Below are 27,031 nucleotides of genomic sequence, written 5' to 3'. Positions count from 1 at the left end.
TGGTGTCAAGTGATATAAACAGAAAGTTGTGTTTATTTACATAGGTAGCTTCATTTGTATAGTGTAACAATAATGTGATTAATCTCATTTGAAATTATACTCCGTTGTGTGATTTTCGATGACAACCTGAACACACACACACCGAGACACTAACACACACACGTAATGAACACGACACATAACTTAAAATACATTTCCTATACATTCTTTTAAAGTTGACTTAAATACATTTTGGTTCGATGGAGGTCACACTGATAGTGCAGTAGCCCTGATAAATATACAATCTTGAAATATATTGACTTTCATAGAAACAACAGCCCCTAAAACAGTAAGATACAGTAGTTTGGCATTCTGTTTGCGGGGCTTTTGGACATTTAACTCGGCCAGTCAGTGTTTCCTAGTGGTACTGTTTAAAACAAACATTAGTTTAATCATTCTACTTTTATCGGCATTGATTTGGATGGCTGGTGACCTATAGTTTTGCCAGTGAAAGTGGATGGCACAGCTTTTGAAGGGCCTGAACTGAAACTGGCACTGGCTCACAGTCAAGAGATGAGAGGGTTTCAGTACAGCAGCTCCATGTGAACAAGGGTTTAGTCTCCATTTTGGGTCAGTGCCTGCGTTTTTGACTTTCTCAAAGTTCAGTTTAGGGTTTTGGAGTCAGTGGAGTTGGAATCCAAATTAGAGTGCTTTGGATACAATGTGGACGGATCGGAGTGATCAGTCCAGAGCCAGGAGTGGCTGTGCCGTGTTGTCCCTGTCAGCTTGCCGTAGGGTACCCGGCTCCACGGCTGACTCGGACCTGAGTTAAACAACAACAACAGTAAGAGATGTTAATTACTATCAGCAGTATAATGGAGAACGATTAGCAGGGACCAGTGAAATATTGACCAAAGAGAGAACTAGTCATACAGTATCTGTGGTCATGATGCGGTTCTAATACATTACAAGACTGAACATGGATCACCCCTCTTACTATGTCTAAACATAAACTGAGAACCAACCATTTGGGGGGGTAATCCAGATTAGGAAAATAGCACACTTTAATATCCTAAAAACACATTTGACTACCAATGGTGAAATGCATGACATAATACTCCTCTCAACTCATGTCCATGCGTCAACACAAAGCCTCCCTGTGTTATTGTCTCATTTAGCTACCAGGAAGTACTCATAATATGCTAGGTTATGACTGGTCCATTAAAGATGAGCTCAACAGTCCAGCTGAGGTGGGCAATCCAATGGGGATAAGGCTAGACTAAATCCCTGATTCCCTGCTCTGTGCTGTGCTTTTTAGAGCGCTTTAACACCAGTGGGGGAGCTTAGCGCTCCCCTCCCCTCATCTCCCCTTGTAAGCCCACCGATTAAAATCACCAGCAGATGAAAATGGAGCCTACCCAGAGCTCACTCTGCTAAGGAAAGAGACAGTGGCACAAACATGTCCTTCTGTCTACTGAGATTTAGATATTCCAAATTTAGCTTGGTTTAATATCTTTCAGATTTGATGTGATGATGAGTTTTGCATTGCATTGCATGATTACCCATTCAAATGTTGCTTCAAATATATACATTGAGTATACAAAACATTAAGAACATGTATTCATTCCATGACAGACTGACCAGGTAAATCCAGGTGAAAGCTATGATCCCTTATTGATGTCACTTCAGTCAGTGTAGATGAAGGGGGGGGGGGCAGGTTAAATAAGGCTTTTTAAGTCTTGAGACAATTGAGACATGGATTGTTTGTGTGCCATTCAGAGGGTGTAAGGCAAGACAAAAGTGCCATTGAACAGGGTATGGTAGTAGGTTTTTGATGCTCAACAGTTTCCTTGACAGAAATGTGGGAAGCATTGGAGTCAACATGGGCCAGTATTCCTATTCAAAATACTTTTGACACCATGTGGAGTCCATGCCCCAACGAATTGAGGCTGTTCTGAGGGCGAAATGGGGGGGGGGGGGGTGCAGCTCAATATTAGAAAGGGATTCCTAATATTTAGTATACTTAGTGCACATGTATGCAACTTTCAAAATGAAATGCTTATATGCCAGTGAAAGTTCCCAATTCAGATTTTTCATAATGTATAGCTCATTAGCCTTAATGAAGCCTCCATAAACCATTTACCAGGCGTACATACTGTATACTGGACAAAAATATTAACACAACATGTAAAGTGTTGGTCCCATGTTTAATGAGCTGAAATAAAAGATCTCAGATATTTTCCACATTCACAAAAAGCTTATTTCTCTTATTTTGTGCAGAAATGTGTTTATATCCCTGTTAGTGAGGATTGCTCCTTCACCAAGACAATCCATCCACCTAACAGGTGTGACATATCAAGAAGCTGATTAAACAGTATGATCATTACACAGATGCACCTTGTGCTGGGGACAATAAAAGGCCACTCTAAAATGTGCAATTTTGTCTCACAACACAATGCTACAGACGTCTCAAGTTGAGGGAGCGTCTAATTGGCATGCTGACTGCAGGAATGTCCACCAGAGCTGTTGCCAGGGAATTGAATGATATTTCTCTAGCATAAACCGCCTCCAACGTCACAACCGCAGACCATGTGTAACCACGCCAGCCCAGGACCACATCTGGCTTCTTCATCTGCGGGATCATCTGAGACCAGCCACACGGACAGCTGATAAAACTGAGTATTTCTGTCTGTAATAAAGCCCTTTTGTGGGGAAAAACATTGGCTGGGCCTGGCTCCCCAGTGGGTGGGTCTATGCCCTCCCAGGCCCACCCACTGGCTGCGCCCCTGCCCAATCATGTGAAATCCATAGATTAGGGCCTAATGAATTTATTTTTTATTTCTTTATATGAACTGTAATTCAGTAAAATCGTTGAAATTTTTGCGTGTAGCGTTTATATATTTTTTCACTATAGATGCTTCACAGATCATGTATATGGAACTGTAATTCTATACTACATACAGTACCTAGTGAAAGTCTACACATTTTGCTGCTTTAAAATTAAATCTAAGGGATTAAATTAGATTTTTTCCTACCGATCTACACAACCTACTCCACATTTTCAAAAATAAAGAAACATTCTATAATATTCTCCTAATTCATAATTCATCAAAAATCTAAAATGTCTTTATTGCGTATGTCTTCACACCTTTCAATTACATTTTCCAAATATTTTACTTTGATTAATGATTAAGGTAAAATATCTGGAAAAATATCTTGAAATTAGATAAATTACATGTATTAAGCCTTTTTTAGATTAAAATGAGTTGAATTACATGCCATTGATGTTAGATAATTTAGCTTGATAAGAAAAAATAATAATGTGAATTATCAATCAATATGAGATATTTAGGCTTGCTTAGATTTCACTTTTTGCATTGATGTTGTCTTGCAGTATTACTCAACGGCCTTGTGGCAAACCGAATGGTTGATTTGGAGTGGATTTTTTAACAAAGGCTTCCTTCTTTTCACTTTGTCATACAGGCCAGTAATGTATAGTGAATGCAATGTTGTTGATCCTCTGTATTTTCAAGTATTGTGGTGGAGGCATCCTGTTATGGGTTAAAAAGTCTGAGGAAAGCCCAGAAGCGAAGCCTGAAGAAACCCTGTCTCAGTCTTCTGGATACCTAACCCTGGGATAGTGTTTTATTTTTCCTCGGGACAATTAAATAAATGTTAATTCCAGAATTGCGTTCCAAGAGGTATTGAGTGTTCCTGAATGGTCTAGTCACAGTCCTGACTTAGATCTGCTTGAAAATCAAAGACATTGTTTGAATATTGCTGTCCAACAATGATCCCCAACCAAATGTATTGAGCTTGAGCAATTTTGGAGAGAGAAAAAACAATGGATATACTGTATGTTGCCCTAACAGGCTGACTACACCGTCGCGTCGCGTGCGCGAGCATGGCAAAATAAATTCAGAAATCTATGTTATTCAATTATTGCGCGCGTCTGGGTTGCCAAGGGCTAAAATAGAAATCAGTTCTATTTCTGAAGCAGATCGCGCTGTAAGTCCTGCCTCTGCCATCTCCTCATTGGTTTATAGAAGCAGGTACCCACGTGCCATATCCTCATTGGTTATACCCACGTGGGTGACTGAAAGACGAACGAGGTCACTGGCAGTAATGCACCTAATTTATGAAAGTTGCCAATCGCAATATAAAGTCAAGAGAAGAAAAGGCCTGGAAGGAAGAGAGATGACTAGAAACGATTCGGTTGACCGTTTTATGTGTGGTTTAATTGTCGGAGTAGAGGACCTTGTGCATTTCAGGTAAAATAACAACTCAATGTTTATATCCCAGGACAAATTAGCTAGCAATAGCAAGCTAGCTAAATAGGATAAATTAGCTAGCAAGTGCAAGCTAACTAGCTAAATTGCCATAAATGTTTAATGCTTTTAATATAATTGGTTCAGAGTTTGTTTTGATATTTTAACCTCTGTGTCGTGATCGCGTTTGGTGTGGGGGGACAAAATAAATGTATGCGCGATGACGCTAGATGGCGCACGCGCGCAGCCGGTTTGGGTTCCATGTAAGAGTAGTGCAAAGTTGGTAGAATCCCACTTGCTTGAGTAGCAATAGAGAACAAAAGAGGAAATTCTATAATATAAATTCTAATTCTATAGTTAAAATATAAATAATAGTGGCTACTTTGAATACAGTGTTGTTTGACATGACAACGAATGAAAATGTGGGGTAGGAACCAAAGTGATGTTCAGTGTTTCCTAGGGGACCCTATAATCTTTGGCTACATTAAATCTTTATTCATGTAGCCAACATATTCATGCTTTTCCTATTCCTCTTTGATTTCGAGGATACTGTTGCACAAACAACATGCTGATTTAGGCCTCCACCAGCACTGGTATAAGGGCTGTATAAGCTAGCTACGTTTGCTCTGACTCAGTACTTTTATTAGCTAGTTAGCCAGCTAACTAGTGATTAGCATTAGTGGCTAACACTATTTAGCTTAACTTGCTAAGAAAATACAAACTAGCTGTTTGCAAACTAATATTATAATTATAGAACGCTTGTGGATTTATATTAAGATCAAAGTGGAAACAACATTGTTGCATGTGCTGCATTGACCATGCAGACTGAACGAACGTGTCTCATGGTCAACGACTGCGCTCCTTGAGTGACGGGGTGGGACTAGGTCTATTGAAAATGGCATGGAGAGAGTGGAGAGGGATGACTCAAGTAGCGGAGTGAACTATGCAAATGGACGTTACACACGGCGTATCACATTTAACAAACCAAACATTCAAATACCGTTATAGAAGGTCAAGTAAAAACCAAACCGGTCCGTGCATCAATACCGGTATATAAACTCAGCAAAAAAAGAAACGTCCTCTCACTGTCAACTGTGTTTATTTTCAGCAAACTTAACATGTGTAAATATTTGTATGAACATAACAAGATTCAACAACTGAGACATAAATTGAACAAGTTCCACAGACATGTAACAGACCAAGTAACAGTCAGTATCTGGCGTGGCCACCAGCTTTGCACCAGATTTGCCAGTTCTTGCTGTGAAATGTTACCCCACTCTTCCACCAAGGCACCTGCAAGTTCCCGGACATTTCTGGGGGGAATGGCCCTAGCCCTCACCCTCCGATCCAACAGGCCCCAGACGTGCTCAATAGGATTGAGATCCGGGTTCTTCGCTGGCCATGGCAGAACACTGACATTCCTGTCTTGCAGGAAATCACGCACAGAACGAGCAGTATGGCTGGTGGCATTGTCATGCTGGAGGGTCATGTCAGGATGAGCCTGCAGGAAGGGTACCACATGAGGGAGGAGGATGTCTTCCCTGTAACGCACATCGTTGAGATTGCCTGCAATGACAACAAACTCAGTCCGATGATGCTGTGATACACCACCCCAGATCATGACGAACCCTCCACCTCCAAATCGATCCCGCTCCAGAGTACAGGCCTCGGTGTAACGCTCATTGCTTCAACGATAAACGCAAATCCGACCATCACCTCTGGTGAGACAAAACCGCGACTCGTCAGTGAACAGCACTTTTTGCCAGTCCTGTCTGGTCCAGCGATGGTGGGTTTGTGCCCATAGGCAACGTTGTTGCCAGTGATGTCTGGTGAGGACCTGCCTTACAACAGGCCTACAAGCCCTCAGTCCAGCTTCTCTCATCCTATTGCGGACAGTCTGAGCACTGATGGAGGGATTGTGCGTTCCTGGTGTAACTCGGGCAGTTGTTGTTGCCATCCTGTACCTGTCCCGCAGGTGTGATGTTCGGATGTATCGATCCTGTGCAGGTGTTACACGTGGTCTGCCACTGCGAGGGTGATCAGCTGTCCGTCCTGTCTTCCTGTAGCGCTGTCTTAGGTGTCTCACAGTATGGACATTGAAATTTATTGTCCTGGCCACATCTGTAGTCCTCATGCCTCCTTGCAGCATGCCTAAGGCACGTTCATGCAGATGAGCAGGGACCCTGGGCATCTTTCTTTTGGTGTTTTTCAGAGTCAGTAGAAAGGCTTCTTTAGTGTCCTAAGTTTTAATAACTGTGAACTTAATTGCCAACCATCTGTAAGCTGTTAGTGTCTTACCGACTGTTCCACAGGTGCATGTTCACTAATTGTTTATGGTTCACTGAACAAGCATGGGAAACAGTGTTAAAACCCTTTACAATGAAGATCTGTGAAGTTATTTGGATTTTTATGAATTATCTTAGAAGTTTAGTAAAGTACGGTTTACCGCCCAGCCCTACTCCACACTGAAGTGAAACAGCAGCAATCAAAGGCTAATGCAACCTACTTGATCTGATACAACACTAAACACTAAGAATATTCAACAAACCCACAATCGACCCAATTGTCTATAATCTGCCTTAGCCATCCGATCATGGCCATCAGTAGGTTCATGACATGTCAACAATCACGGCTGGTATTTCTTCACTGGATGCTCTGAGGACTATCTCAGATGACCAATAACACACAAGCGTTCCCAGTATCCCTTATCGATGGTTGTCACTATCACCAGTACGACAAGATATCAACAAAAAAAATCTGATTTGAAAATGAACCCTAAACTCAACCATACTCCTGACCATGTGCCTACCTCTAACCTTTAACTAAGACCTCAAAGATACTTTCTGTACTCATACACTTTCACAATATAGTCAATTTTGACTTTAAAGCTTGGCCACATAGATGGAGTCCTCATCTATCCTATCCATCATGAGAGGGAGGTTCATGCTCTCTGCCCCAATCCCCCATCTAGGCCCGTCCCCTCCAGATGCTGTCCCCTGGGTTAGGCTCCTAATTAGTGGGAGCGTGGCAAACAAATGAGACTGGGGATCCCTGGGATTGGAGCAGACACTGGCCGGGGTCAATGAGAGGGTCTCTTAAGTGCTTTTTTAATTATATCAATTCCGAGAAGCCTGCTCTCCTGAGACCTGATCCTACATGACTTTCTGTTGATTGCAGAGGAAGAGAGTAGTGCATGCGGCCTGCTACCGTGGAGGAGGTTTGTCTATTTTAATGACTGCTCTCTCTCTCGCTCTCTCCCTCTCTCTCTCTCTCTCTCTGACCTTCCCCTTTGCTTGAGGACAAAGAATCCATCTACAATACTGTATACTGTTTTCATGTTCAGTCTCTTATAGATAAACCTTTAACTTGTAAAAGGGTACAATTTCGAATAGCTCTGAACCTAAAAGGAATGTCTTTTTTTAGCTGGGGGGGTGAATGTCAAACTGTAGTGGCTCTCTGACTGAGTGAGCTGTTTGGTGGACAGTAGTGGGCAAGACTCAGGCCTAATGATCACCTCAGACTAAAATTGGTATTTCTGAGGATTCACACTAGCCACTGGTCAGTGGTCAGCCCCATAGAGGTCATTATCTGAAAGTCTGTGGACTGCGTAATTGCTCTGGCAGACTTCAAACAATCGGTCGATACTAATGAAGAAGAATGTCAGCGAGACACTGGATTGATCCGTTTGTGTTCTCTAACTTTCTGTTTCGCTTTTTGTTAACTTCTTGCATTACTATACTATAGCTAGTGTTGCAAAAAAGGGGAATATTACCCAAATTCTTTTATATCCCCCCAAATCCCATATATTCCGATGGATATTTTCCATCAGAAAAATTCCTGGAATTTTGCAACCTTTTCTGTAGCTCACCTTTTCATAAGTTTGTTGGCACATTCCTTATCTCCGCCACCATAGCTCCCTTTGACATGGAGGGCGTCGTAGGTGAGTGTGTACTCCGTCTCGTCGTTGTAGTTGGGCCCTAAGAGGGTCCGTGCCCAGATGCCCATGTCATAGGGCGGCAGCGTGCCACCGAACTCGGACGGCAGACAATCGGGTAGGATAAGCTGGTGTAAACTGTTGAGGTTGTTCCCGTGGAGGAAAATCTGTTGGGAAGAATTTTAAAAAATCTGATTTATTTAAATTTGTATTCACATTTGTTTATTTAATGTATTTATTTATCTGGTGTTCACATTTATTCAAGGGAGCCCTGGCCAATACGTTTCATAACTCTCTTACTTCTTATTTTTAACCAGTGTCATCAGACACCCCTTCAAACATTTGACGCTAGAAGCTGTATTACAAAATATCTTTTCGTTTTCCCATTAATCTAACCTGCACTATCCTGAGGAAAATATTAGGTTGAAACTACCCCAAAATATGTGAATCTCAAATACTCCTACTACGTCTTAGCTCTATAAATGCTGACTAAATGATATATCCCCTTTGTGTAAACTTACATTTTATTCAACTAGCAAAGATATTTAATGACATCTCTCTATCTGGCTTTGTCAGCTCAGTAGTGTTCCACCTCTACCAGCCCTGAGCTTAACCACTCAATATGACTGCAACAGTTACAAAGGGGTGGAGAGAAAATGGTAGGGCACAGAGAATGTAACTGAAGTAGTGAAAAAGACAATTACCCTTTTCCTAGTCTTGTCCTTGAGGAAAGGCTTGATGATGGTGTACATGGCGTGGATATACCAGGGCTGGTTCACAAAATGGATCCCACCGAAGCGAGCAGGGAAGCTGTCCTGTAGGGAAGTAGGGAGGGGAATATAGGTTGAGTTATACTCAAGTAAAGTATGATTTCATAGGTTGTTTCATTAACTCTACTTGCTTTGAACTCTATTATTTTAGTTACAATAGAGACTTGAAATACCATAGCATAATAATTTTAAAAAAGTTAAAATCTTAATATAAAATAATATGGTGAAATGGTAGGCTAAGCCAGTTCCTCTGTCCTTCTCTATCGTTATAGCTAAATTAAATGGTATTCATTATTTTATTGAAGAGGTGTTTGGACAGAACAGTACAGTACCCTGCAGCAAAAGGGACAAAGGGGAGCAGCGCAAGATCATGACAGAGCTTCCAAGATACTGATTAGGAGGATTTCCGTTGCTGTTTAAAACTCTGCTGGCCATCTACAGTGTGCAATACTGCTACAGTGCATTGCTTGGGGATGCCCCTTCCACCCTTGTAATCGACACCTTTAACGATTGCGGTGTAGCATCAACAATGCAATCCCCATGACAAAACCATGTAAATACAAGGCTTATGGGTCAGTTATTAAGACAAAGGCTGAATCATTCAGCAGATTATGAGTCTCGCAAGATTTCATTTTGTGAAAGCGTTTTTTTTTTAAACAGAGACTCAGCAAAAATGAAACGTCCTCTCACTGTCAACTGCGTTTATTTTCAGCAAACTTAACATGTGTAAATATTTGTATGACCATAACAAGATTCAACAACTGAGACATAAACTGAACAAGTTCCACAGACATGTGACTAACAGATATTGAATAATGTGTCCCTGAACAAAGGGGGTTCAAAATCAAAAGTAACAGTCAGTATCTGGTGTGGCCACCAGCTGCATTAAGTACTGCAGTGCATCTCCTCCTCATGGACTGCACCAGTTAGCCAATTCTTGCTGTGAGATGTTACCCCACTCTTCCACCAAGGCACCTGCAAGTTCCCGGACATTTCTGGAGGGAATGGCCCTAGCCCTCTCCCTCCGATCCAATAGGTCCCAGACGTGCTCAATGGGATTGAGATCCGGGCTCTTCGCTGGCCATGGCAGAACACTGACATTCCTGTCTTGCAGGAAATCACGCACAGAACGAGCAGTATGGCTGGTGGCATTGTCATGCTGGAGGGTCATGTCAGGATGAGCCTGCAGGAAGGGTACCACATGAGGGAGGAGGATGTCTTCCCTGTAACGCACAGCGTTGAGATTGCCTGCAATGACAACAAACCAAATCGATCCCGCTCCAGAGTACAGGCCTCGGTGTAACGCTCATTCCTTCGATGATAAACGCGAATCCGACCATCACCCCTGGTGAGACAAAACCGCGACTCGTCAGTGAACAGCACTTTTTGCCAGTCCTGTCTGGTCCAGCAATGGTGGGTTGTGCCCATAGGTGACGTTGTTGCCAGTGATGTCTGGTGAGGACCTGCCTTACAACAGGCCTACAAGCCCTCAGTCCAGCCTCTCTCAGCCTTTTGCGGACAGTCTGAGCAAGGGTGCGTGCTCAGACCCCTCCTGTACTCTTTCTTCACCCATGACTGCGTGGCCATGCACGCCAACTCAATCATTAAGTTTGCATACGACACAACAGTAGTGGGCTTGATTACCAACAACGACAAGACAACCTACAGGGAGGAGGTGAGGGCACTCGGAGTGTGGTGTCAGGAAAACAACCTCTCACTCAACATCAACAAAGTTGATGATCGTGGACTTCAGGAAACAGCAGAGGGAGCACCCCCCCCCCCCCCCCCCCCCCCATCCACGGGACAGCAGTGGAGAAGGTGGAAAGTGTTAAGTTCCTTGGTGTACACATCACGGACAAACTGAAATGGTCCACCCACACAGATGGTGTGGTGAAGAAGGCGCAACAAGGCCTCTTCAACCTCAGGAGGCTGAAGAAACTTGCCTTGTCACCTAAAACCCTCACAAACTTTTACAGATGTACAATTGAGAGCATCCTGTCGGGCTGTATCATCACCTGGCACGGCAATTGCACCACCCACAACCGCAAGGCTCTCCAGAGGGTGGTGTGATCTGCACAATGCATCACCGGGCGCAAAGTACCTGCCCTCCAGGACACCTACAGCACAGCAAGGCCAAAAAGATCATCAAGGACAACAACCACCCAAGCCACTGCATGTTCACCCCGCTACCATCCAGAAGGCGAGGTCAGTGCAGGTGCATCAAAGCTGGGACCGAGAGACTGAAAAACAGCCTCTATCTCAAGGCCATCAGACTGTTAAACAGCCATCACTAACACAGAGAGGCTGCTGCCTACATACAGACTTGAAATCATTGGCCACTTTAATAAATGCCACTTGAATAATGTTTACATATCTTGCATTACTCATCTCGTGTATATACTGTATTTTATACCATCTATTGCGTCTTGCCTTATCCGCTCGGTCATCGCTCATCCATATATTTATATGTATATATTCTTATTCCATCCCTTTACTTAAATTTGTGTGTGTCAGGTAGTTGTTGTGAATGTGTTAGATTACTTGTTAGATATTACTGCACCATCGGAACTAGAAGCACAAGCATTTCGCTGCACTCGCAATAACATCTGCTAACCATGTGTATGTGACCAATAAAATTGTATTTAATTTGATTTAAGCTGCTTCAACATGGTCTTAGAGAATTCGGCAGTACGTCCAACCGGCCTAACAACCGCAGACCATGTGTAACTATGCCAGCCCAGGACCTCCACATCCAGTTTCTTCACCTGCAGGATTGTCTGAGACCAGACATCTGGACAGCTGATGAAATTGTGGGTTTGCACAACATAAAGATTTCTGAACAAACTGTCAGAAACCGTCTCAGGGAAGCTCATCTGCGTGCTTTTCTTACTCACCAGGGTCTTGACCTGACTGCAGTACGGCGTCGTCACTGACTCCAGTGGGCAAATGCTCGCCTTTGATGGCCACTGGCATGCTGGAGAGGTGTGCTCTTCACGGATGAATCCCGGTTTCAACTGTACCGGGCAGATGACAGACAGCGTAGCGTGTATTGTGTCGTTGTAATGTCTGCTTCCAACTTACACTCTCAAACACGTAGATCCCCTGAACGCATCTCACTCTCCAGATCCCAATCACCTGAATTCTGATCACCTGTTCACACACCTGTATGTCAGTATCACACACTATTTAGTTCAGTTCTTTGCACCCCGTCATTGTGAGGTATTGTTTGTTTTGTGACACACTTCCATTCGGAGCTCTGTTTTTCCGCGTAATTTAATCCTCATGTGTATGATCATTTTTGCCTGCCTCACTAACGACGCCTTTTGCCTATTCCCTGCCTGTACTTTAGCCTATTGGATTTCCTGTTATCAACCCATTGCCTGTGTAACGGTTTTCCTCCTCCTCTTCATCCGATGAGGAGGAGCAGGGATTGAACCAAAATGCAGCGGAGTTTGAAGACATGATTTATTAAAGAAAAACACGAAAACACGAACTTGACTAAACTAACAAAAACAACAAACGGTGTAGACAGACCTGGACGACGGACTCACATAAACACGAAGAACGCACGAACAGGGAAAATAGCCTACACATAAAAATGACGATGAACAAAACAAACCGAACAGTCCCGTATGGTGCGACAAACACAGACACAGGAGACAACCACCCACCACGAACACTGTGAAACAACCTACCTAAATATGACTCTTAATTAGAGGAACGCCAAACACCTGCCTCTAATTAAGAGCCATACCAGGCAACCCATAAACCAACATAGAAACAGAAAACATAGAATGCCCACCCAAACTCACGTCCTGACCAACTAACACATACAACAAACTAACAGAAATAGGTCAGGAACGTGACATAATCCCCCCCATAAGGTGCGAACTCCGGTCGCACCAGCACAAAGTCTAGGGGAGGGTCTGGGTGGGCATCTGACCACTGTGGTGGCTCAGGCTCCGGGCGAGGTCCCCACCCCACCATAGTCAATCCCAGCTTACATTTCCCCCTATGACTGACCACCCTCATCTTACATCCACTAACTTCTTTTGGTAACATCGACACCAGGGGCAGCACCGGGACAGAGGGATAGCTCAGGACAGAGGGATAGCTCAGAACAGAGGGATAGATCAGGATAGCGAGGTAACTCGGGATAGAGAGGTAGCTCAGGATAGAGGGGCAACTCCGGACTGAAAGGCAGCTCCGGACAGAGAGACAGCTCTGGACTGAGGGGCAGTTCTGAATAAATAGCCGCTCTGGGCTGAGGGACAGCTCATGACTGGCTGACGGCTCTGGACGCTCATGGCTGGCTGACGTCTCTGGACGCTCATGGCTGGCTGACGGCTCTGGACACTCATGGCTGGCTGACGGCTCTGGACGCTCATGGCTGGCTGACGGCTCTGGACGCTCATGGCTCACTGACGGCTCTGGCAGATCCTGTCTGGTTGGCGGCTCTGGCAGATCCTGTCTGGTTGGCGGCTCTGGCAGATCCTGTCTGGTTGGCGGCTCTGGCAGATCCTGTCTGGTTGGCGGCTCTGGCAGATCCTGTCTGGTTGGCGGCTCTGGCAGATCCTGACTGACGACTGGCTCTAGCGGCTCCTGACTGACTATCGGCTCTGACGGCTCGGGACAGACGGGCGGCTCTAATGGCTCGGGACAGACGGATGGCTCAGACGGCGCTGGGGAGACGGATGGCTCAGACGGCGCTGGGGTGACGGATGGCTCAGATGGCGCTGCGGAGACGGATGGCTCAGACTGCTCCTGTCTGGCGGAAGGCTTTGGCTGCTCTTGTCTGGCGGAAGGCTCTGTAGGCTCATGGCAGACGGGCAGCTTTGCAGGCTCATGGCAGACAGGCAGTTCATGCGCCGTTGGGCAGACGGCAGACTCTGGCCGGCTGAGACACACTGTAGGCTTGGTGCGTGGTGCCGGAACTGGAGGCACCTGACTGGGGACACGCACTTCAAGCCTAGTGCGGGGAGCAGGGACAGGGCACACTGACCTCTCGAAGCGCACTATATGCCTGGTGCGTGGTACCGGACTGAGGGCACGCACCTCAGGACGAGTGCGGGGAGAAACAACAGTGTGCACAGGACTTAGGAGACGCACAGGTGGCTTAGTGCGCGGTGCCGGAACTGGAGGCACTGGGCTGGAGACACGCACCATAGGGAGAGTGCGTGGAGGAGGAACAGGGCTCTGAAAACGCACTGGAAGCCTGGTGCGTAGTGTAGGCACTGGTGGTACTGGGCTGGGGCGGGGAGGTAGTGCCGGAAATACCGGACCGTGAAGGCGTACTGGCTCCCTTGAGCACCGAGCCTGCCCAACCTTACCTGGTTGAATGCTCCCCGTCGCCCGACCAGTGCGGGGAGGTGGAATAACCCGCACCGGGCTATGTAGGCGAACCGGGGACACCATGCGTAAGGCTGGTGCCATGTAAGCCGGCCCGAGGAGACGCACTGGAGACCAGACGGGTTGAGCCGGCCTCATGACACCTGGCTCAATGCCCAATCTAGCCCTACCAGTGCGGGGAGGTGGAATAACCCGCACTGGGCTATGCACTCGTACAGGAGACACCGTGCGCTCTACTGCGTAACACAGCGTCTGCCCGTACTCCCGCTCTCCACGGTAAGCCTGGGAAGTGGGCGCAGGTCTCCTACCTGCCCTCGGCCCACTACCTCTTAGCCCCCCCCAAGAAATTTTTGGGGTCTCCTCTCGGGCTTCCAGCCACGTCTCATTGCTGCCTCCTCATACCACCGCTCTTGGGCTCTCGCTGCCTCCATCTCCTCACGAGCGCGGCGATATTCCCCAATGTGAGCCCAGTGTCCTTTACCCTCCAATACTTCCTCCCAAGTCCATGATTCCTGTGTAGCAGGCCACTGCTCAACTTCACGCCGCTTGGTTCTGGATCGGTGGGTGGTTCTGTAACGGTTTCCTCCTCCTCTTCATCCGATGAGGAGGAGCAGGGATTGAACCAAAATGCAGCGGAGTTTGAAGACATGATTTATTAAAGAAAAACACGAAAACACGAACTTGACTAAACTAACAAAAACAACAAACGGTGTAGACAGACCTGGACAACGGACTCACATAAACACGAAGAACGCACGAACAGGGAAAATAGCCTACACATAAAAATGACGATGAACAAAACAAACCGAACAGTCCCGTATGGTGCGACAAACACAGACACAGGAGACAACCACCCACCACGAACACTGTGAAACAACCTACCTAAATATGACTCTTAATTAGAGGAACGCCAAACACCTGCCTCTAATTAAGAGCCATACCAGGCAACCCATAAACCAACATAGAAACAGAAAACATAGAATGCCCACCCAAACTCACGTCCTGACCAACTAACACATACAACAAACTAACAGAAATAGGTCAGGAACGTGACAGCCTGATCTCCCGGACTACGTTACTAGTCTTTTCCCTGCCTGTACTGTTGCCTTTACGGACCCCCTGTGTATAACCTTCTGCCTGCCCCTGGTCCCAGCTACCTGCCTCCTCCTGTGGTCCTTTATAATAAACACCTGCTGCGCCCTGCGCTTGAAACCAGTTCTCTGTCTCCCATCGTGATCAGTACAGTCGTGTTGGCGAGCGGTTGCTGATGTCAACGTTGTTAACAGAGTTCCCCATGGTGGCAATGGGGTTATGGTATGGGCAGGCATAAGCTATGGACAACGAACACAATTGTATTTTATCGATGGCAATTTGAATACACAGAGATACCGCGATGAGATCCTGAGGCCCATTGTCGTGCCATTCATCTTCCTCCATCACCTCATGTTTCAGCATGATAATGCACAGCCCCATGTCGCAAGGATCTGTGACTAACAGATGCATATCTGTATTCCCAGTCATGTGAAATCCATATAGAACTTATTTCAATTGGCTGATTTCCTTATATGAACTGTAACTCAGTGAAATCTTAGAAATTGTTGCATGTTGTTTATACTTTTGTTCAGTATAGTTTTATGCAAAGAGGTAAACTACTACCCAGTTGATTGTACAGTCTCTGACTTATTGCCATTGCTAAATAATTCCCTCATAAGCCATAAGCATTTGGTGTTTCTATTACACAACACAATTGTGTAATGAAATTCAGACAAAAAAGCATATTCCCTGATATCTCCACTGTCTGCTTGCTGATCGGCCCATATAATGTGTCCACATCACTCAGTGTCTGAGTAGCATAGCATTTGAGATCAGGGCATACACTAACCACTGTGCTTTACCTTGTTACTTAGCAACAGGACATCCCATCTTTATGTAGGCCTACTATCGTCATATTATCGAGTAATCTTTATTTACTGGTAGTCATATGCACTGCAAGGCAGAATACTGTCTATTTATATCTGTCCTTAGAACTGATAAAGAAGGACCCTGAAATGATGCAATAAAAACGTTAACTGTAGAATCGGCCATATGTGGTGTGATGGCTCCACATATTGCATGTGTCAAATTGCAATTGTCCAAAAATCCAGTGGAATAGACTTGGGTTGAATATTCAGACCAGAGCATAGAGACACATTAAACCATAAAATCCATCTTCATTTCAACATTCAGAACAGGCACTTATATGATCAGGACAATAGGTGCTGATGATACCCATCACTTTCCACATTTTCTCTCTAAAGCTAACCAATTATAGAGGTAAGAGAGTACAATCCAATTGCACAATTCAACCATGATCTAATTCACCTTAATGCTGATTACTTAGCTACATTTATCTGCTTTGGGTCGATTCAACCCAGTCAGTGCTGGGTGGTGATCATTAGGGCACGTCATAGCAACATGAAATGTAGCATTTCTTATTGGACATGTTCAGATACTGTAGCGCCTCACTCTGTTTCAGACCGTTTTGTTCTGTTTAATGTATACTGAACACAACCCTGGTCACGCCTACCTGCAGGCCTTCGATTGCCAGTTTGAGAATGTTGGGCGTGAGCTTGGATGCCTGCTTGAAGGAGAAGTTACTCCAGTCGATGATCAAGATGAAGCCGTTGATCTGGAGTTCTTGGTTCTCTATGAGAACCTCCAGGGAGAGGAGGATTGCTCGGAGGATGTCTGTGAAAGAGCTCCTTCACAGAGAGAGAAAGATACATCAGATTGGGATACAATGCAGAACAATCCAGCACTGTTCTGTATCAAGACTATTACAATAATTCAATCCAGGACAATCCAGCACTGTTCTGTATCAAGACTATTACAATAATTCAATTATTTCTGTCCCGGGTCTGCTGGGTCTGACCATTGAGTGGGCCAGAAAAGGGCCGGAGTAAAGTCTTTGGGCAAGAGAGTGGTTGTTGTTTCACTGTTTAGTTTCAAATTTAAATGTTTTAAGTATTCTATCAAATCAGTATCGATCAGTAGCTACAGTACAATTGTTTACTTGATTAATGAAACAATTACAACAAAGAAGCCATTTCAGTGAGACAAATGTGCCTACTAAAATATCTATGCACTCACCTTCCCTGGTCCCAGTTGGAAGCAAATAGGATGAGTATCTTCCTGCCATGCTGATCCAGGGTCTCCAGGACACCTGGGAAGCCGTCCATCAGAGCCCTCTTGATTCCCGGGTCGTCAACCTTGAAGCTCTGGAACATGTCCAGGTTCTGCTGGCGGAATTGAAAATACTGGGCCAGGAGCCGGAAGGTCTCTGCCTGGTTGAACTTGCGCGCCCGCAGAAACCTCAGGATGAAGTCGTCATCCGTGCGCAGAAAGCCAATGTCGGGCCGCGTCACGATCATGTCGCGCACCTGCTGGATGTCCGCATGGAGGGTGTCAGGGTTCTCGTTGAGCTCCTGGCGAGCTTTCTCTGTGGTCTCGGAGCTCAGGCCCGCTTGCAAGTGAGTCATTTTTTTGGCTTTAGTCAAGTTCACACTCTCTCTATATCTGGGTTTTGGCTAAATATTATTGTAGAGATCTCCTTAGTAAACAGTCTTGATTTCTGTTCTGTACATTTTTGGCGGCGTCTCACCGGCACACGCGTCTCTCCAGTACACCACCTCCTGAACTGTGTCACCTGTAGTGTTTAGCCTATGAAGAAAAGATATGGAAGATTTAGAGTAACTGGTCCACCAGAAGACTAAAAACATTCATCCTTCCTTCTTCTCTTCTTTAGAGTAGGCCTACTTGTTGTGTGTATGTACTGACATGTATGTGTAACTGATTGATGCACACACATTACATGTTCATGTGTTTAAATGTATGTAAATTGTAAAGTATTTTGTCTGTAATGTCTTTTTCGTTATATGTCGGACCTCAGTAAGACTAGCTGTCACCTTTGGCGTCGGCTAATGGGGATCCTAATAAATCCAATTGGCTAAGCACTGATCCAACACAACTGGATAGGAGAAAACATTTGTTCCACTTCATATCTATCACAGATCCAATCAGGTCAGATCAGTAAATGTTCCAAGGAAGGGACAAAGAAAGGTTACATTTTTAAAGTAGTCGAACAGGGCCCTGGTTTGGGAAATGCATAAGGGCTGACCAGTTCAACAACATACACTGTTCAAGTTGGGAAGGCGGGTATTGCTGACATCATGGACAAACCCATGAGCTACATTTTCTTGTGCATGGTCATCAGGTCAGAGTTCAAATATAACAGGCAGTACATTTTCCCAACCAACAATAAGCCTACCAGCTATGGATTTTGCACTGTGAAAAACCCAAATATTATGAAAATACAGTGCATTCGGAAAGTATTCAGACACCTTCACTTTTTGCACATTTTGTTACATTACAGCCTTATTCTAAAATATATTAAATTGTTTGTTTTCCTCATTAATCTACACACAATACCCCATAATGGCAAATCAAAAACAGGTTTAGAAATGTTTAAAAAATAATAATAAGAAGAAGAAACTGAAATAAAAAAGTACCTTTGGCAGCAATTACAGCCTCGAGTCTCCTTGGGTATGACACTACAAGCTTGGCACACCTGTATTTGGGGAGTTTCTCCAGTTCTTCTCTGCAGATCCTCTCGAGCTCTGTTAGGTTGGATGGGGAGCGTTGCTGCACAGCTATTTTCAGGTCTCTCCAGAGATGTTTGATCGCGTTCAAGTCTGAGCTCTGCCTGGGCCACTCAAGGACATTCAGAGACTTGTGCCGAAGCCACTCCTGCGTTGTCTTGGCTGTGTGCTTAGAGTCATTGTCCTGTTGGAAGGTGACCTTTGCCCCCAATCTGAGGTCCTGAGCGCTTTGGGGCAGGTTTTCATCAAGGATACCTCAGTACTTTGCTCTGTTCATCTTTTCCTCGATCCCGACTAGTCTCCCAGTCCCTGCCACTGAAAAACATTCCCACATCATGATACTGCCACCACCATGCTTCACCGTATGGATGGTATTGGCCAGGTGATGAGCGGTGCCTGGGATCCTCCAGACGTGATGCTTGGCATTCAGGCCAAAGAGTTTAATCTTGGTTTCATCAGACCAGAGAATCGTATTTCCCTTTAGGTGCCTTTTGGCAAACTCCAAGCGGGCTGTCATGTGCCTTTTACTGAGGAGTAGCTTCCATCTGGCCATTCTACCATATAGGCCTGATTGGTGGAGTGCTGCAGAGATGGTTGTCCTTCTGGAAGGTTCTCCCATCTCCACAGAGGAACTCTGGAGCTCTGTCAGAGTGACCATCGGGTTCTTGGTCACCTCCCTGGCCAAGGCCCTTCTCCCTCGATTGCTCAGTTTGGCCGGGCGGCCAGCTCTAGGAAGAGTCTTGGTGGTTCCAAACTTCTTCCATTTAGGAATGATGGAGGCCACTGTGTTCTTACGGACCTTCAATGCTGCAGGAACGTTTTGGTACCCTTCCACAGATCTATGCCTCAACACAATCCTGTCTTAGAGCTCTACGGACAATTCCTTCGACCTCATGGCTTAGTTTTTGATCTGACAGGCACTGTCAACTGTGGGACCTCATATAGACACACGTGTGCCTTACCAAATCATGTCCAATCAAGTTGTAGAAACAGCATGCACCTAAGCGCAATTTTGAGGCTCATAGCAAAGGGTCTGAATACTTATGTAACAAAGTATTTCTGTTTTTTAACTATTTTTTATACATTTATAAAACTTTCTCATTATGGGGTATTGTGTGTAGATTTGAGGATTTTATTTAACCCATATTTGAATAAGGCTGTAAAATAACAAAATGTGGAAAAAGTCAAGGGGTCTGAATACTTTCCGAATGCACTGTATACCGAGGTTATTAATATAATTATTATTTAATAGTAATAATCACAATCGGAAATAAAATCACAATGGTGTTATTTGCTATTTATTTAAATTTTACATTTGACTTAGCAAGACTGACATAGCCAATCGAATGCCATTACATTAGATTGCCTGCTGGTCCAAGCAGGTTCTCGGTGACAGTGACGCTCACCAATTACGGGTCAAACGCTGAGAGGGCCTCTCCCTGTTTATTTATTTATGAAATATTACCTCATCTCCGTTGCTATTCAGAGATACAATTGTGAATAACATGCCAAATATTATGGCATTGCTCAATAACATAAAGTCCTATTCCATCTGCCGTTCACGGATTAATTGCGTTACATGACGTACCGCACCGACCGCAATGTGAATCAGGACGAACTGCCATATACCCCAAAGAAAACCTGCCACATATTGATAAACACTTTTTATATACAAATGCTATAAATCCACATTGAAATAAATGAAATACTTACATGAACACCACGCCCTGTAAAACCAGCCAGGTATCCGATGAAGCGCAGGACTGCACAGCAGAAGTATCATTCCATTGATATTTATAAATACTGGCCATAAAGGGGTTTCAATAAATAATATATAGCCTATTTTTATCCAGTTGGCAAGGAAAACGTAAATAAAGAAAAATATAATATTTCATTGAAAGGCTATCAAGTAAAAAAAATATTTGAAATCCTGTAGCCTAAAGGACTGCGTTGTCTGAATGTATTCTACGGTGTAGGCTGCCTGAAAGGATGCTGTGCCCCATAAACGGAACAGATTGGCGGCCATGCGCGGCTGGGTCTGCTTCGATGAGGGTTGTACGCACTCTGCCTGGAGGACGAATACGAGACAAACTGAGAACATATAGTGATGGAGACTCACAGAGGTGGGGAATCACCCCGCGGTGCTTAATTCCGTGTGCCGCAAAGTATCACACCATTCTCACGACGTAAACCATAGGCTATTCTCATCCAATTGGTCTTTTCAAGTCTCCAATAAAACATGTACGTAGTCTCCATCAGTTCCGTTCTCGGCAATTGCGCCCAGTTGGTTAGAATATGGTTTCTGAAGGACTCGCGCATCGCATCCCATGTCCAGTTCAAGCACAGTGGATTTTTTTTCACATTTGACAAATAAGCCTATAATCTTTGCCTTTTCACTAGGCCTAATGCAACTTATTATAGCCTATTGTAAAATGCCAGAATAAGCATACTATACTTTATTAAAGTATATAGGATAGGTTAGTCTACTAGGGACCATATAGATCTAATCATGAGTTAGGGTCAATTTCATTTAAATGAAGTCAATTCCAAATAGACTTCAAACGTGCCATTTTTCAAAATAGGATTTTATTTCTTGAAACCTACTCTAACTAAGAAGAAGTACGAGTACCTTAACCCTAACTGGTGAGATACAGGAGACAGCAGCTTAAAGTCATTTTAGGCAAACTGAGGGCAGCAGTTCATCATGAAAAGTCTTCAAAGTGTGCTCCTTGGCCTCCTCTCTGGTGAGTCCATCATCATACCTACAGAGCATACAGTAAAGCTTATTTGAAGAATACTGAATGGACACTGTCAGTTGCTAAACACATTCGATTTGCTGTTGCTTTTCACTTATTGTTCTTTGTGCTGAACCAGCTAGTAACTAAAGGGCAGTTGTGTGCCTGATGTGAACTTGTGATCTCTCTCCAGCTGCTGTGGGGAGTGTGTCTATTATGGTTGGGATCTTTGCATCTGGATACGAGGGAGGAGAGGCAGAGATCAGGTGCTACTATGGCCGTGGGTAAGATAACTACTAGAACTACTCTGATACTGTAGTTAAAACTCAATGTGGTGTTTGCCACACTGAGAAAGGCGGGTTCTCTCTGTATGGTGACACAAAGAGAAGATTATTCATTTTAAATGTCACCAACCTGACCCTAGAAGATGCTGGGGCATACTGGTGCACAGTGAGGAGAACCTTGACAGACATCGATACAGAAATCAGACTGGAGGTAGTCAAAGGTAAGTTCTCTTTTTCTTTGTGTATTTTTTTGTTAATATTTTTTTTTTTTGGGGGGGGGGTTTGACAACAACAAAAAACATCAACACAAACTGACATGTTCAACAAAAGGGGGGAGTTGTTAAATAAATAAATAAATATTACAGATTGAGTTGGATAGAGTCCAAAATGAGCAGCTCTGGTTCAGTTTGATAGAGTAGCAGTGGAAGCCTTATGCAGCCTGAGCCTTGCAGTTGACCTTACCAATATAAGAATGCTTAAAAACAGGCTGCAGCAGCAGGCTGTCTACACTCATTGAGAGCGGGCTCCTAAATGCTCCTGTGGTTGGCGTTGCAGTAAAAAAAATCTATATATATTTATTACATATTTAATATATACTGTATATATAATATATACTGTATATATTTCATTAAAAAAAATGTGTCTGACCCTGCTTGTTTCAGTGTGACACCCTGAAGTGCAGAAAATGTCTGTTAAGAAAGTCACTCTGTCATACCACCATGGTTTGGAGGATGTCGTTGGAGACAAAGTTACATTACTGATAATCTGATTGGGACCTTATGTGTTTCTGTGTGTTCCTTGTGTAGCTGGGGTCAGTGGGGTCAGGGTTCATCACATGAAGAGGTATGGAGGGAGGAAACACTCACATCAACTGTACTTGTGAACAGGACTCTGAGGCATTCCCAAAGTACCTCTTTAAAGGAGATTATGGAATTGAAATTCTCATTAAAGTCCAGTATGGACTTATAAAGGGAGATATGCACTATATGACGACACAGAGAGAAGAGTCTTCACTATGACCATTGATAACCTGAACCTAGAGGATGCTGGGACATAATTGTGTGGAGTGGAATCATGATTCATGAATCATGATCATGATTAGATAAGCTGATTCAAATTAGGCTCACTGTGGAAAGAGGTTTGTACATGAGAGCATTTCAATGCTAAATATTTTCTAGGAATGGTAAAAGTTACTTTGAAACCGATCAAGGTTCATTCACATTTGTAGACATATTTTTATGCTAGTAAACAAACTACTGTTAGCCACAGTTTGCCTATCAATTGACTAGCTAGCTAGCTAAGATGTAGCCATTTGAAGGTTGTTTTTGAGTTACTGTATTGTTACAGCAGATGATACATGTTTTTTCTTGTTTGTTATAGCTAAATATACAGTACCAATCAAAAGTTTGGACACACATACTCATTCCAGGGTGTTTCTTTATTTTTACTATTTTCTACGTTGAAGAAAAATAGTGAAGACATCAAAAATATGAAACAACACATATTGAATGATGTAGTAACCAAACAAGTGTTAAACAAATGAAAATATATTTTATTTTTGAGATTCGGAAAAGTAGCCACCCTTTGCCTTGACGACAGCTTTGTACGCTCTTGGCATTCTCTCAACCAGCTTCATGCGGTAGTCACCTGGAATGCATTTCAATTAACAGGTGTGACTTGTTAAATGTTAATATGTGGAATTTCTTTCCTTCTTAATGCGTTTGAGCCAATCAGTTGTGTTGTGACAAGGTAGGGGTGGTATACAGAAGATAGCCCTATTTGGTAAAATACCAAGTCCATATTATGGCAAGAACAGCTCAAATAAGCAAAGAGAAATTACAGTCTATCATTACTTTAAAACATGAAGGTCAGTCAATACGGAAAATTTCAAGAACATTGAAAGTTTCTTCAAGTGCAGTCACAAAACCCATCAAACACTATGATGAAACTGACTCTCACGAGGACCGCCACAGGAAAGAAAGACCCAGAGTTACCTCTGCTGCAGAGGATGAGTTCATTAGAGTTACCAGCCTCAGAAATTGCAGCCCAAATAAATGCTTCACAGAGTTCAAGTAACAGACACATCTCAACATCAACTGTTCAGAGGAGACTGTGTGAATCAGGCCTTCATGGTCAAATTGCTGCAAAGAAACCACTACTAAAGGACACCAATAATAATAAGAGGCTTGCTTGGGCTAAGAAACACGAGTAATGGACATTAGACCGGAAGAAATCTGTCTTTTGGTCTGAGGAGTCCAAATGTGAGATTTTTGTCTTTGTGAGACGCAGAGTAGGTGAATGGATCATCTCCATGTGTGGGTCCCACCGTGAAGCATGGAGGAGGAAGTGTGATGGTGTGGGGGTTCTTTGCTGGTGACACTGTCTGTGATTTATTTAGAATTCAAGACACACGTAACCAGAATGGCTACAACAGTATTCTGCAGCGATATGCCATCCCATCTGGTTTGCGCTTAGTGGGACTATCATCTGTTTTTCAACAGGACAATGACCCAACACATGTCCAGGCTGTGTAAGGGCTATTTGACCAAGAAGGAGAGTAATGAAGTGCTGCATCATATTACCTGGCCTCAACAATTACCAAACCACAACCCAATTTAGCTGGTTTGGGATGAGTTGGACCACAGAGTGAAGGAAAAGCAGCCAACAAGGGCTCAGCATATGTGGGAACTCTTTCAAGACTGCTGGAAATGCATTCCAGTTGAAGCTGTTTGAGAGAATGCAAAGAGCGTGCAAAGCTGTCATCAAGGCAAAGGGTGGCTACTTTGAAGAATCTCTATAAAATCTATTTTGATTTGTTTAACACTTTTTTGGCTACATGACTCCATATGTGTTATTTCATAGTTTTGATGTCTTCACTATTTTTCTACAATCTAGAAAATATTAAAAAGGAAGAAAAACCCTTGAATAAGTAGGTGTGTCCAAACTTTTGGCTGGTACTGTAGGTGCACACAGGTCGAGAAACAAATTTAAGGTGACAGACAGGGACACATGGACAGACAGTGACATTCAATACCGCCTTGCACACTGTTGCCTGTAACTAGCTGAAATAGGGTTTAATCATTAGTCCAACAGTTGCAAACGAGAGTTTCTATTGGACAAATTCAGGTATGTTTATCCCAATTTATTCTGTTTGATTCTATTTAAGAAACGTTTTTTAACAGAATCAGCAGAATGAATACACCCCTGATCACTCATTAACACAGTTCACTTTCATAGCAGCCCCGTTGTATTCCTTATCGCATCTATGCACTCTCTCCTCTCTGCTCTCTCCTCTCACCTCTTCCCTTCCCTTTTGGACTAGCACAACACATCAGCTGCATGTGACCAGGCGAAAAAACATTTGCAAGCCAAACACACAGCCTACATTGTTGTCACCATATTAGCTAAAGTAATGTCATAGTCAGCATAGCTAATAGAACTAACACATTAGTAAACCCCCTATAATCATGCAGTAACATTACAGTGTACAGTCAGTAAGCAGTGACACCGGCAGTCCCCAGTGGTAATAAATTAGTAATACCAAAAGCTTACCTTGACTTGGAAGTGTTCCAGTGTTGTGTTGGAGAGTCATAGCCAGCTAGCTAACATAGCATCCCTCTGTTTGAGCAGGGTGTTTGAGTAGGCTAAACTAGCTAGCTGCATTTGCGTGCTAAGTAAGTGAAACTGAAAGTAAAAAGAAAATAAATTGACAATCGCTCTATCAAATTAATTTGTTCAAAACAGTTCAACTATTGTCTTTCTCTCTCTTTGTGAGTCAACTACTCACCACATTGTATACACTGCAGTGCTAGCTAGCTGTAGTTTATGCTTTCAGTACTAGAATAATTATCCAATCCTTTGATTGGGTGGACAACATGTCAGTTCATGCTGCAATCAATCAATAAAATGTATTTATAAAGCCCTTTTTACATCAGCTGATGCCACAAATTGCTATACAGAAACCCAGCCTAAAACCCCAAGCAGCAAGCAATGCAGATATAGAAGCACGGTGGCTAGGAAATACTCGCCAGAAAGGCAGGAACAAAGGAACCAGGCTCTGAGGGGTGGCCAGTCCTTTTCTGGCTTTGCCGGGTGGAGATTATAACAGTACATGGACAAGATGTTCAAACGTTCATAGATGACCAGCAGGGTCAAATAATAATAATAATAATCACAGTGGTTGTAGAGGGTGCAACAGGTCAGCACCTCAGCAGTAAATGTCAGTTGGCTTTTCATAGCCAAGCATTCAAAGTTAGAGACAGCAGGTGAGGTTGAGAGAGAGAGAGTTAAAAACAGCAGGTCCGGGACAATGTAGCACTCCGGTAAACAGGTCAGGGTGGTATAGCCGCAGGCAGAACAGTTGAAACTGGAGCAGCAGCACGACCAGATGGACTGGGGACAGCAAGTAGTCATCAGGCCAGGTAGTCCTGAGGCATGGTCCCAGGGCTCAGGTCCTCCGAGAGGAGAGGGAGAGGGAGAGGGAGAGAATTAGAGAGAGCATACTTAAATTCACACAGGACACCGGATAAGACAGGAGAAATACTCCAGACATAACAGATTGACCCTAGCCCCCTGACACATAAACTATTGCAGCATAAATACTGGAGGCTGAGACAGGAGGGGTCAGGAGACATTGTGGCCCCGTCCGATGATACCCCTGGACAGGGCCAACCAAGCAGGATATAACCCCACCCACTTTGCCAAAGCACAGCCCCCACACCACTAGAGAGATATTTTCAACCACCGACTTACTACCCTGAGACAAGGCTGGGTATAGCCCACAAAGATCTCCCCCATGGCACAAACCCGAGGGAGGCGCCAAACAAGGACAGGAAGATCACGTCAGTGACTCAACCCACTCAAGTGACGCAGCCCTCCTAGAGACGGGATGGAAGAGCACCACTAAGCCAGTGACTCAGTCCCCGTAATAGGGTTAGAGGCAGAGAATCCCGGTGGAGAGAGGAGAACCGGCCAGGCAGAAACAGCAAGGGCGGTTCGTTGCTCCAGTGCCTTTCTGTTCACCTTCACACCCCTGGGCCAGACTACACTCAATCATAGGACCTACTGAAGAGATG

At 44.1% G+C, this 27,031-nt stretch overlaps 1 protein-coding gene across 1 annotated transcript; it reads right to left on the bottom strand.

The window, feature by feature from the left end:
- Positions 1 to 5: 5 nt before the first annotated feature.
- On the bottom strand, positions 6 to 21,281 carry LOC129859186 (clavesin-1-like). Its single transcript, XM_055928631.1, has 6 exons — positions 20,651 to 21,281; positions 17,430 to 17,999; positions 16,867 to 17,041; positions 8,886 to 8,996; positions 8,116 to 8,348; positions 6 to 802 (listed from the first exon to the last, which is right to left on the bottom strand). Exons 2-6 carry the CDS (start codon positions 17,816 to 17,818, stop codon positions 721 to 723), a joined length of 990 nt encoding a protein of 329 aa, XP_055784606.1. The 5' UTR covers positions 17,819 to 17,999; positions 20,651 to 21,281; the 3' UTR covers positions 6 to 720.
- Positions 21,282 to 27,031: the final 5,750 nt, after the last annotated feature.

The sequence above is a fragment of the Salvelinus fontinalis genome, chromosome 7, assembly GCF_029448725.1.
Source record: "Salvelinus fontinalis isolate EN_2023a chromosome 7, ASM2944872v1, whole genome shotgun sequence".
Classification (NCBI taxonomy): Eukaryota; Metazoa; Chordata; class Actinopteri; order Salmoniformes; family Salmonidae; genus Salvelinus; species Salvelinus fontinalis.
Note: the sequence above shows the minus strand (reverse complement) of the source record. Positions and strands in the feature narration are given on the sequence as shown.